General features: G+C 50.7%; 2 protein-coding genes across 2 annotated transcripts in view; one reads left to right on the plus strand and one right to left on the minus strand.

Moving 5' to 3' along the window:
- Positions 1-8,892, plus strand: part of M1ap (meiosis 1 associated protein) — an 84,609-nt gene extending 75,717 nt beyond the window's left edge. Inside the window, exons 8-10 of the mRNA XM_034512541.2 lie at positions 3,648-3,854; positions 5,863-6,006; positions 7,673-8,892. Of these exons, the coding sequence (XP_034368432.1) occupies positions 3,648-3,854; positions 5,863-6,006; positions 7,673-7,834 (513 nt within the window). The 3' untranslated portion in view covers positions 7,835-8,892. The remainder of the gene's footprint in view (positions 1-3,647; positions 3,855-5,862; positions 6,007-7,672) is intronic.
- Positions 8,831-11,991, minus strand: Dok1 (docking protein 1). Its single transcript, XM_034512542.2, has 5 exons — positions 11,281-11,991; positions 10,669-10,968; positions 10,436-10,529; positions 10,132-10,316; positions 8,831-9,969 (listed from the first exon to the last, which is right to left on the minus strand). Exons 1-5 carry the CDS (start codon positions 11,338-11,340, stop codon positions 9,160-9,162), a joined length of 1,449 nt encoding a protein of 482 aa, XP_034368433.1. The 5' UTR covers positions 11,341-11,991; the 3' UTR covers positions 8,831-9,159.
- Between the last annotated feature and the right edge of the window lie 86 nt (positions 11,992-12,077).

A 12,077-nucleotide genomic window follows, 5' to 3' on the forward strand; every position in this document is an offset into this window, starting at 1 on the left:
TCAAAGTATATAAGAGAGAACTCAGCAGTCTACTACAGTCGTTAAGCACTGTTCCCCTGGAAGACCCCAGAGGCTGCTGTTTTTGAGATGCTCCCAGGTAGTGCTTTTTCTCAGCCTCAGATACCTGCTCTGGCAATTAGCCACAGCCAACATAGGCACAATTGCCTGTCCTAACAATTCAACCATATGGGTAATATACTTAGGCTTGGGCCGTGGACCTCAAGTGTCTAGTGCCATAACCACTACCCAGGGGGAGATTCTAGAAATCTACAATCCTACATATGAGCCTTAGAGTTAAAGCTTCTTCCTCCTCACTTTCTCCAGATGTTCCTAGGAGTTGGAGATCAATGGAAGTTGTCATCTAATCAGGAAATATTTATTTCTCTTCCAGAGCTTTGTAACAACTTCTTTACTATATCAAGCGCATAAATTTAAAAACATTCTATAAAAAACATTCTATTTCAGCAACAACAAAAATCTAAGGAAACGGAGGGGACAAAAAATTTTCTCATTCCTCTGAGAGTCCCAGTATTAGCAGAGACTTTTGAGATTTCAGTCCTTTCTATGTACCTGCCAGCTAACAGAAACTTAGTTCAAAGTCAATCAACTTGGATTCTTCTGTCCAAATGGCATTGTGTGCAACACTCAGAGACCCTTAGCAGGTTCATGACTCTTCCTTAAAGAGGAGAGTCACATTGTCATAGCTCCTAGATCATTGTCTCAGTAGCAAGATATCTCATGCTTAGTCAAGTCGTGCTTGGGCAGGTGGTAGATATTATCAGTTTGTTTAGGGCTGATATGGGACACAGGACAATCATTTCTAAAAACAGACCAGTCAGAAGAGTGGGTCACATGAAGTCTTAGATGAGCATTCTGTCCAGGCTTCCCCTAACTCATTATAAATTCCAATAGGACACAGAGTGTATCCAGTGAACTCTGAACAACCTAATGCTTGGAACAGAATAGGCACTCAATAAAAAATTGTATAAGTGTTCTGTCTGCATGCATGTGTGTGCATCTCGTGCATGCCTAGTGCCCATGGAAGTCAAAAGAGGGTGTTAGGGCCCCTGAAACTGTAATTACAGAGGTTGTGAGAACCCAGATGTTCAGTTCTACAAATTCTCCTAACCACTGGGCCATCTCTCCAACTCTCAGCTCAATAAAATTTTAAGAAACTTACAAAGAATGCCTGAACTGGTTTTCAGAGAAGACTGAAAACCAGTGCTGATTGAAACTTTGACCCTAATGAAAAGTTACTTTGGCCAATGGAAGTCAAGCAATTGCATAGTCTCCCCTCAGAATTAGCAGGGCTGTGTTCCCACAGTAGGTAAATACCCTGACACGCACACCTGACACACACATACACTATAATTTTAATATTATTTACTCCCAGCTTGATGGATTCAGGAAGCCTCAAGTAGACTTTGCATCACAGTTTGAATCTGTTCTTCAGAAAAATCTCTAGATATAAGCACAATAATAATAGCGTATGAACTTCTAAAGGTCTCTATAGTGCTCTTTGTACAGTGTCTGTGGCTGGGCAAGCATTCCAACGCTGTGAATTATGATGATATTCACAGTCACTATTGTGATTATGAGTAGACTTATAGTTAACTTCCTCATGCCCAGATCATCTGTCTCCACCCATGCTTTTTTTAAAGATTTATTTATTTATTTAATGTATGTGAGTATACTCTTGCTGTCTCTCTTCAGACACATCAGAATAGGGCATCGGATCCCATTACAGATGGTTGTGAGCCACCATGTGGTTGCTGTGAGTTGAACTCAGGACCTCTGGAAGAGCAGTCAGTGCTCTTAACCGCTCAGCCATCTCTCCAGCCCTACCCATGCTTTTATTGAGGAAGCACCATACTCCAAAATTTTCAGCCTATTACCACCAACCACAAGAATAATCTCTGCTTGGAGGCATGTATACAGTCCCTACCCCTCGCCAGCAACCACCAGATTCCATGGTGTTCTGTGCTACATGGTTTGATGGCACTGAGTTAAGATGGCAGAGCTTTCCCTCCTGTCTCCCACTGCTGTTTCTCTGGGTGTACACAAAGCTGCCAGCAGGTATTAGCTGCTATGTCACTTCCCTTGTGTTCCACACAGTCCTGATGGTCCCCTTTCCCTTGTGTGTCTTCTGTACAGTACTAATGGTCTCCTTTCCCATTGTCTTCCAAATTGCTCTTGTTAGACTGGGAAAAGTAGTATGGGGCTGTTGTTCCCCGTCTTGTGTAGCTGGGAAACTGTTACATTTATGCCAGATGTCATTAATGGTCTCAGCCAGCAAGAGGACATAACTTACTGATGACTATAACCATTCTGACTCCATGTTTCTTGGAGATTTGTAGTTTTCCTTGGAAAAGCACCACAGAAAGTTGCCTCCTTTCCACCTCATCAAAAAGGGTGTGCCTGCAAATCCATTTGTAAATGATTGTCCCTTCTCTCTGCCGGTGTGCTAATCTCTACCTGCTCAGTGGCAGTGTGACAAAGTGGTTCTTCATTCACAGAGCCACTGCCCTGGGATCCTGCCACTTCAACTTTGTCCTGTGGACTGGCTGCATTGATCTCAGGGGCCCTGTCCCCACCCACTGTCTCGTTGTACTAAAGTTTTCCCCTACACAGTTCCTCTTTCTCTTCTTGCTCCACAAGCAGCATCTTCTTAAACCTTCACTGAGTATTTCAGGGGCATTCCCCATCATTCTTTTGTTTGTTTTTGTCTCATTTATAGGCCAAGCTGGCCTTGAGGTTGTGATCCTCCTGTGTCCATCTCCTGAGTATGGGGATTAAAGGTGAATACTCTCATACCCAGCTGGTAAAGATTGAGGTAGAAGAGATGGTTCATCAAGTAAAACCACTAGCCACACAACCCTGATCACTCAAGTTCAATCCAAGCACACTAATCATTTTTAGTTTATGTGTATGGATGTTTTGCCTGCACAAACTGTACATGTCTGTACATCATTGTATGTCTGGTACCCCTGTAGGCTAGAAGAGGGGACGTTGGATCCCTCTGAAGTGGAGTTACAGATAGTTGTGAGACACCATGTAGGTGCTGGAAATTGAACCCAAGATCCTCTGGAAGAGCAGCTAGTGCCCTTAACTGCTGAGCCAGGCTCTAGTGACATGCATCTTTAATTCCAACACTCTTATGACAAGATAGGGATGGAGATAGGAGAATTGCCCAGAAGCTTGTGGGTCAACTAGCCTAGAATTTACATCAGAAACAAACAAACAAATACCCTGCCACAACAAGGTGGAAGACAAGGACCAATTTCCAAAAGTTGTCCTCTGACATACACATGTCATGGTATATGCATATGCACATGCACACACAAATCACACACACACACAACATACATAAGATTGTCATTTTCAGACTCCACACATGGCATTTAATAGTCTATCTGAGATGAACCCACTTCAAGTTAAAGAGCATTTCTCAGTTTGTGTCTTTACTGAAACTTTTTTGTGTAGTCTCTCTGGCATACTAGATCAGAGAGGAAGAATAGTAACTCTGCTCCTGCCGAAGGCCAAAGTAAAATGACTTTCCTTCTTGACCCCCAAAAGAGATCTTGAATCTTCAGTTGGGGTCATCCTCAAAACAAACCAAAGACTGAAGATATCTGTCCTTGTTGCAGAAAAGAGACTGGCTGCTGTTGGCCAGAGGGGAACCCCTGATCCCCAGACACAACCAGAATCTCCCTGCCTGCAGCTTCTGTGTGATCACACCTTCTCAGTCTCTCACACTGCTGGTGAAGCTGGTGGCCACGAGGGAGTTGATGCTGCCTGGCTTCTTCCCCCTGCTCTCTGAGGACCCACCTGAAGACAGCCTAAAGATCATAGAGGCAAGTAGAGCCTATGTGTCTTAGTGTTCTGTTACTGTGGAGCGACACCGTCACTGTGACTTTGCTTGTGTCTTAGTGTTCTGTTACTGTGGAGAGACACCGTCACTGTGACTTTGCTTATAAAAGAAGACATTTAATTGGGGGCTTGCTTACAGTTTCAGAGGGTTAGTCCACTATCAATGTGGCGGGAAACTCTCAGCACACGTGGCACTGAAGCAGTAGCTGAGAGCTACAGCCTGATCTTCAGGCAGCAAGCAGAGGGACACTGGGACTGATGTGGGCTTTTGAAATCTCAAAACCCATTCCCAGTGATACACCTCCTCCAAGGCCACATCTCCTTATGTTTCCAAAGTATTCACAACTGCAGACCAAGCATGCAAATATGAGCCATGGTGGTCGATCTCATTTAAACCACTGCACCATGGGACAGATAGAATGGATCTTGAGAAAGGGGTGAGGGTTGGGGGAGGGGGAAGATCGAGAGCAGACAGGGTATGTGCTGGCCAACAGAGATAAAACAAGATAGAAAATGAAGTGGGAGGAAGTGGTCTGATTAAGGCATTGCGGTAAAAATGAATTGAGAAGCAAACCTGGTTTGGGAGAACTCAAGTTTGTGAAGAGAGAGTTAAGAAACAGGCCCTGACATAGCAAATAATGGGAATTAGTGTCATCCACCTTAGAGATGATCCCCAAATCGCCCGCACCCACGTAATTATATGCACATATGCAGGTGCATATACTCCCGAGATCTGATTTAAATGAACGCCAGCAAATAGCTAGAAGGGGGCCAGAGTCCCAGAAGGGAAAGCTGACAGCAGGCAGGAGAGGAGATTCAAACAGGCAGCCCAGGTCCAGGTGGTGAATCTGATTGGTTCTGTTTGCTCTGGAGTGCTCTTTTCTGCACTTCTACCTTGGGGAAACCATGAGGTTGCACAGAAGAGAGGGGTCCATTAGGGAGGAAGGGATGGAAGGAGGCAGTGGGAGGCAGAGGAACAAAGAAGCGGTGGGCATAAGGGAGATGCCCAAGGGGAAGGTGTGGGTGGATTTTCATGTCTCCAAGTGTTCAGTACGGTGCTCCAGTGTGTGTGTGTAAAGCCTCTAGACAGATGGCAGCATGTCTGTGGCTCCACCTGAGCCACACTGTGTGCTGAGCCACACTGTGCCCCTCTAACGCATGTGCATGTCTGTGCTCTGAGCCTCTGCTGGGGAAAAGGAATGAACTCAGATGCAGAGAAGCCAACAGACCGAGAGGCAGCCTTCTTCAGCCCCCTGTCCCCCACCTTTCCCCCTTTCTCCACTCCTCCATCCTTGCTCTCCTCACTGTCTAGATTCTGTCCTTCCTCCCTCAGGGCCCCCCAGGTTGGGGTGGGAGAGGAGGAGGCTCTGGACTGGGAGAATGGAAGCCACATTCACTGCTGGCTGGCTGAGAAGCAGGCAGGACAGAGCATGGGATTGTGTTTGATGCTTGGCAGTCATGGGCATGCAAAGAGGCATGGCTTCCTCGGCCAGTCTCACTTCAGGGCCAGTGGTTCCTGGCACAGGATGTTGTGGCCGGAAAACCTAACTACTCAGGAATGCTGTGTTCAAATGTCCTCCTTCTGTGCCCAACTCACCTCAGGCTGGGAGCTCCCTGTACTTGTCTTGAGGACTGGAGCACCCCTACCCCACCATATAACCTGAAGACACATTCGCCCTCAGCATACACACTGGGCACCTTGTCCCTCTCTGCAGGGTTCTGGTTTTTCTCAGAACCCAGTGACATTTCCTGGGGCTAGTATTATGGGGTTCAGAGTCTCTGACCACCAGGAGTTCCACCTACTTCTGTCCCTTCACCTGACACAAGCACATCCTCCTGGGACAGAACATCAGTAGGACTCATCTGTCTCAGCCTCAACAGCACCTGGTGTCCTCGCCCTCTTCCAGCCTCTCACACACTCGGGTCTCTATGTGGCATCTTGTGTTCTGTGACCTTGAGTTCCCTGAATAAAGTCCCTCCTCTCCTCCCCAGAGCACACTAGACAGCCTGGAGCTGGGGCTCACCTACAACCCTCTACAGGTTGGGAGCCACCTGTACTCACATCTGAGCAGCACCCACGCCAAGCCTCAGGGAAGGCTCTACACAACAAGCTGGGCAAGCCGGGGCCTTAGAAAGGTACCTCTCTCTTGTCCCCACCTTCCCTTTAGCCTCCCATCCCCTTTGTGCCCTGAGTCCAAGGGAGCCCTTCATATCTACTCCCCTATAGCCTGGGACCCAAGAGAACAGCCCACTCCCCACACCTCATAAGTAGAGGGGAAACCAAGCTGAGGTAGGAGAAAGAACCTGCTGAGGCAATCACATGCAGTAGCGCTGAGGTGGAAAGGGTTGGTCGGTTGGTTTTGGTTCTGGTTCTTTTTTGTTTTCCTGAGACCCGGTCTCATGGTGTAGCAGTGTAGCCCAGACTGATCCAGAGTTTGTCATTTACCTGCTTCAGCCTCCTGATTTTGTGTGTGTGTGTGTCTGTGTCTGTGTGTATGTCTGTGTCTGTGTGTCTGTGTGTGTGTGTGTCTCTGTGTATGTGTGTCTGTGTGTGTGTATGTGTGTGTCTGTGTGTGTCTGTGTGTGTGTGTCTCTGTGTATGTGTGTCTGTGTGTGTGTATGTGTGTGTTTATGTGTGTGTGTATGTGTGTGTGTATGTGTGTGTCTGTGTGTGTGTGTGTCTGTGTCTGTGTGTGTGTATGTGTGTGTCTGTGTGTGTCTGTGTGTGTGTGTCTCTGTGTATGTGTGTCTGTGTGTGTGTATGTGTGTGTCTGTGTGTGTCTGTGTGTGTGTGTCTCTGTGTATGTGTGTCTGTGTGTGTGTATGTGTGTGTTTATGTGTGTGTGTATGTGTGTGTGTGTGTGTGTCTGTCTGTCTGTGTGTGTGTGTGTGTGTGGTGTGTTGGGGGATGGATCAGGCTCACACCATCACACCCTGCAGCTTAGGTATTCTAACTGTGGGATTTATACCTCTTAGTCATCTACCACCCTGCTGTCTTGTTAAGCAAACAGGCCACACTGGAACTACAACCACAATCCTCTCCTTGAAAGAAAGGGCTGACAGGGAGGCGGGACTGGAAGGGAAGGAAAAGGATTGTAGCCTGGGAGGCTTTCTAGTAAGCTTCAGATAGTGTTCATTTACACTTCACAGCACCAGGAAGAGAAGCCTCATACTGAGTACAGATGAGGAGACAGCTTCCCCACCCCCCAACCTGGGCTAGTAACCTTAGAATGGGGCTTTATAGAAAAGGCTTAAAACTAGAAGCCAAGCATGGTGGTTCACACCTGTAATTCCAGCACTCAGAGAGCTAACTTGGGAGGATTGCTGTAAATTTGAGGCCAACTTAGGTTACAGAAGACTTGTCCAGAGAGAGAGAGAGAGAGAGAGAGAGAGAGAGAGAGAAAGGAGCAGGAGAGAGCAATCAGAGAGCAACTGGAGATGAGTGTCTCTATGCCGTCCATGGTCTATTGTACTGAGGTTTCCATTTGCTCAATGCTTGTTCCTGGCCTCTCTGTAACCGAGCACATTTTCATCTCAGCTAAAACTGCAGAAGGATGTTTCCAAACTCCAGAGGTGAAGCGATGACTAGATGCATAGGTACAGAGCCCACCACAAGGGCTCGGTAGGCCAGCTGACAGAGAAAGGACAGTGGCCAAGGAGATGATACTGTAGCGACTGCCCTGGGTCTTCAGGGTGTCACCCCAGACATGAGATTTGGGAAGGACCAGAGTCTGGCAGGGAACGGAGACAGGAACTCAGGAACTGTATGGTCTTTATAGAAAACTCTGGTTGTTCTTTACAGGGGGGTCAGCTGCAGACCAACAGAGCTAGAGCCACAGTGGTTCCCCTACCAGTGGCTCCTGCTCCAGGTAGAGCTCTGAAGAAGTCAACAGCCAGCAAAGCCTCCTCAGGAACCTTCGAACTGCCTTCTGATTCGGAGGAGGAGTATCCTTCTCAGACCTAAGTCCCCAGTGCCAGAACACAGCTATGGCTGTGGCACCACAGAATGGCTGCTAGGGGCAGATCTGCCCGCTCTCAACCTGTGCCTGTGTGAGCTCAGACTAAGAAACAGCCTCTTCCTCCTCTGACACTTGCCCAATAGGGGGTGGGGGTGGCCACTGAAAGAAACACACCCAGGCCTGTCTTTTGTCCAGCAGGGACTCTCTTTTGGATCATTTGATAGTATTCACACAGATAGTTAAATGCCCACTCAGCCTCCCCCATTGTTGGAGCATTCCTAGGCCAGAGTTTCTCCCTGCAGCTCTGCGTAGGAAGGTGGATGAGGTCAAGTCACCCTTGGGAAACTACAACTCAAGAATAAGGATAAGGTTTTTATAGCTCAAGGAAAAGCAAGACATCAGAGCCCTGGTCCAGAAGGGTACCCTTCGCAGACCAACCGCAGAGGTTCCCCTCAGCTTCAGACACAAAACTGAGCACTCCTGAGCGCCCCTCAGCACTCAGAGCCTAAGAGCGAGCAGATGGGGGCAGGGAGCAGCTGGGCAGCCCAGCAGAGGAGAGGGAGTGATGTGAAAGAACCCCACTCCCTTCCTCCTTCCTCAGCTTCTCTCCCCACACCAGCCTACCTTCCAGTCAGCTCCTTCAGAACTACAGAACAATGGCTGCCATTTGTAAAGCGCTTTAGATTGCACTAAGTGCTTGGGAAGCTATCTATTTCACACAAGCAGTCTTTTGAAGCAGAGCCAAATTCTCACACTTGGTGTAAGGACAGCAGAGGAGAGTTAAGAACTGTAGGTGACAGACAAGAGACCCAGAGTCACCCAGACAGAGACCAGCCCAGGTGAGGCTGTGGCCACCCAGGCTCTGAATCACCACACTGTAGGCTTCCCTCCCTGGGCCCCTTCATCCTTCCATGGTCCCCAACATATTTCTGGCTCTTCCCTTGAGCCCTCCACAACCTCCCAGCACATGATGCCACGGTGTCTATTCACACACAGAGACCTTTTCAACACAAGCTGGCTTTAATGAGATTTGTCTTATAAATTAAATATACATCTTGCAAGGAACAATACAAGAATAAGGATCCATACTGGCCTCCCCAGAGGGCACCCACCCTGATCAGTGGACTTCTTCCATAGGCCTCGTCCATCAGCTAGCCAGTCCTGAGCGCTGCTGGGGCTCCCCAGGGCCCATCCTCAGCCATTTGTTCGACTCCCACAGCTTCCCTGGACTGGTCATCCCTTGACTCCCCTGGTCCCGTGGCCCCTCCCACCCTCAGGTTTCTTTGATTTTCAGTGCCACCACCCCATGGACCTCCTATCAGCAACTGTCTCAGGTGGAACCCTCTGACTTGACCCCCACCCTGTCATTCCCTACTCTAGAGAGTCCACAGTCCCAACCCCCTGAGCTCCCACTTTTCTGGACCTGGCTGTACAGAGCTGTATCTGAGCTGTGGCCTTTGCTGCCACTGCCACTTGTGGTACCAGATTCAGAAAGGATCAAGCCCTGTGGCTTGGGGGCAGGGGCAGGCTTTGAGCTTCGAGGAGGTGGCACAGCATAGTCGTCGGTGGCAGGGTTGTAAGGGAGCTCATAGCCCTCTTCCTTCAGCCGAGCCTGGCACCACCATGCATCCTTAGGCTCCTGAGGCAGATCATAGAGGCCCCGGGGAGGGGCTGGGCCCAGGCCCTCAGGTTCATCGTAGATTGGGTCCTCTTTGGAGTCTGTCAGCTTGGTTTTCACCAACTGCTGCTGCACATGCCCATACAAATCCCAATAGAGAGGTTTCTTCGAATGCACCCCTTCCCCTGCCCCAGCAGGGGTGCTGCCTAGGGGGTCTGAATAGAGAGAGTCCTGAGAAGGACCTGGGGGAATTCGCAAGGAGTCTAAAGGCTCGGCATATAGGGCTGGTGGGCTGCCCAGGGGTTCCTGGGGAACAGGAGGGGGAACTATCTTCCCCTCTGTCTCCCCATCATGAGAGTCAGTTCTGGTGATATCTTGTCCCTGTCCCACCTTTCCTTGGGCTTTCTGCTGCTGGATGGCAGCCTCAACTGCCTGAAAGATGTCATTTCCCTGAGAAGTCTGGAAGGTGAAGGTCCCAGGGCCAGAGGGGCAGCGGCGACCAGCTTCAAAGGAGAACATTACCTGAGGGTGTGGAGGGAAACACATTAGTAAGAAATGAGTCACAGGTCTGACCAAGTTAGTGTATCTGCACATAGGAGACCACCTGGGAATGAAATTGTCACCTACAGCTACTCAACCTGGTAGCCCTCCCTGACAGCCATCCTCCCAGACAGCCCCGTGCACCTTGTCCCTGCCATAGCGTCGCAACAGAGTGTAGGGCCAGAAAAGGAGCGGCTCCAGGATTTGACTCTGCGCACCCAAAGTCAGGAGGGTTAGCTTCTCAGCTTCCACTCTCAGTATGTAGGAGCCTTGCAAGCCGCAGCGTTCAGAAGCCTCGGTCTTCTGGGAGGTTACCCAGAACTGGGATCCTGGGAGAACACATAGGAAGGAGAAGGAGCATTGGGGCAGGTCAGGGACTTGGTAGACTCCGATCACTAGCTCCCCAAGAGCACCCATTCACCCCACTCCATTGCTGCCAGACATCTACCTTCCCAGGTGGGGCTGTACAGCGAATTCTCCAGCATCTCTAGGGCAGAAAACTTAGGTGGGTTCTCCGTCTGTGCCAAAGCCCAGCCGCCTTTCTGCAGAAAAAGGAACACCGAGGACCATATATATAATTCTCTTGGATCTAGGGTAGATGCAAGAAGTCCAGTGCCAGTATAATAGCTCCATTCTCGTAGTGCCCCTTAAGCCTAGAGATGCCCAACCCTAGTCACTCACCGGAAAGGCGGTTCTGCATAAAGTCTGCACCCAGGCAGTGCTGGATGCAGCGTCCGCCGCCAGCAGGTGCGAGCGCTGTGAGGTGTCCAGGCGGAAGGCAGCGGCGCCGGGCTCAGGGGGACTCTCCACAGTCACAGGCACCACGCTCACACATTCAGCCAGGCGTATCATCTTGCAGTCTAGACGGCGAGAGCCGCCTCGACCCCCTCCAGAGCTCGACCCCTTGTGATCAAAGAATTCCAGCCGCGCCACGCCGTGAGGACTGGCTGGGTAAAGCACAGCCCAAGTTTTCCTCCACCTCTGGGAAAGAACGAAAGACTCGGGAGTGCGCGGTAGCTCGCGCCCCACAAGGAAGAAGAGACCCACGCAGGCGGATCTGAGTCTGGGGCTTCCCAGGCTGGGCTACTTTCCTAACGGTAATGCCATTCCAACTTCGCACCAAAGAGGGCACAGCCTGAGACTTTTAAGGGAACGTCTTGGAGCTCTACAGTTGCCCGCGCGCCGTTCCGACCTTCTTCCGGCCCCTTCCCTCTTTCTGGATTCTTTCACCCACTTCTAGTCCAGAGGGGTTTCGCCGCCTCCCCGCTCCCCGCCACGCCACAGACAAACTACCTTGGTCCCGAAGCGCTGACTCTGCAGAAAAAGCGGACCCTCCATCACAGCCCCGTCCATGGCCCAGGCGATTCCTTCCGCGCTTCCTGGCCCCAAGGGCTGGGGGCGGGGCGGGGCGGGGCGGGGCTGCAGGGTGCGGGAGGCGTGCCTGCCCCTCCCGGGCCTCTGTGGCGGTGGTGAGGGGCGGAGGGGGATAGAGGAAAATGAGCCGTCGGGACGAGCTCAGGGAGAGCTGACTAAAGCCTTTATCTTACCGCACACACAGTGGCACCACTCAGGGAAGCGGTAATCACCAACCCGGGGCCCTAGTGCCCGGGAGTGGAAGCTGAGAGTGACGACATATGTTTAACGTGACATCAGAGTGAAGGCCGTGACATCACCTGCAGGCACCTCCGGGGCACCATAATGACCAAGGGGGCCCTCAGGACATTAGTTTTCATTTTAGGACCTGTTCCCATGGCCCAGCCCTGGAATTGGTCTGGACTGTTGATACTCTGTCTAGCCGGGGATGTGGAGGAACGACTACGGGCTGGAAAGCTTCCTCCTGCCACAGGGGCCGCCCTGCTGTTCCTCGTTTGCAAGTCCCGCATCCTGAACGCGGCTGCCCGGCCTCCAACCTGCGGGAAAAGAAAGCTTCATTGAGCCGGGAGGAGTGGGAGGGGGTGGCATGGCTGCAGCCAGATCCACAGGGGAGGGGAAGATCTAGAGGAGGGAGCTGGCCTGGCCGGAATGGAGGGAGAAAGCGGAATGTGGGAGGGCTCTAGGGGACATGGGAGGGACCAACGAAGAGGGGGGAG

This window comes from Arvicanthis niloticus, chromosome 9, assembly GCF_011762505.2.
Source record: "Arvicanthis niloticus isolate mArvNil1 chromosome 9, mArvNil1.pat.X, whole genome shotgun sequence".
Classification (NCBI taxonomy): domain Eukaryota; kingdom Metazoa; phylum Chordata; class Mammalia; order Rodentia; family Muridae; genus Arvicanthis; species Arvicanthis niloticus.

Excerpts from the sequence above, each read along its gene's own strand:
- Dok1 (XM_034512542.2), bottom strand. The coding sequence starts at position 11,340 with ATGGACGGGGCTGTGATGGAGGGTCCGCTTTTTCTGCAGAGTCAGCGC. Across the intron at positions 10,969-11,280 it reads GTCAGCGCTTCGGGACCAAG|AGGTGGAGGAAAACTTGGGC; the intron begins GTAGTTTGTCTG and ends GTTCTTTCCCAG. Across the intron at positions 10,317-10,435 it reads GTACAGCCCCACCTGGGAAG|GATCCCAGTTCTGGGTAACC; the intron begins GTAGATGTCTGG and ends GTGTTCTCCCAG.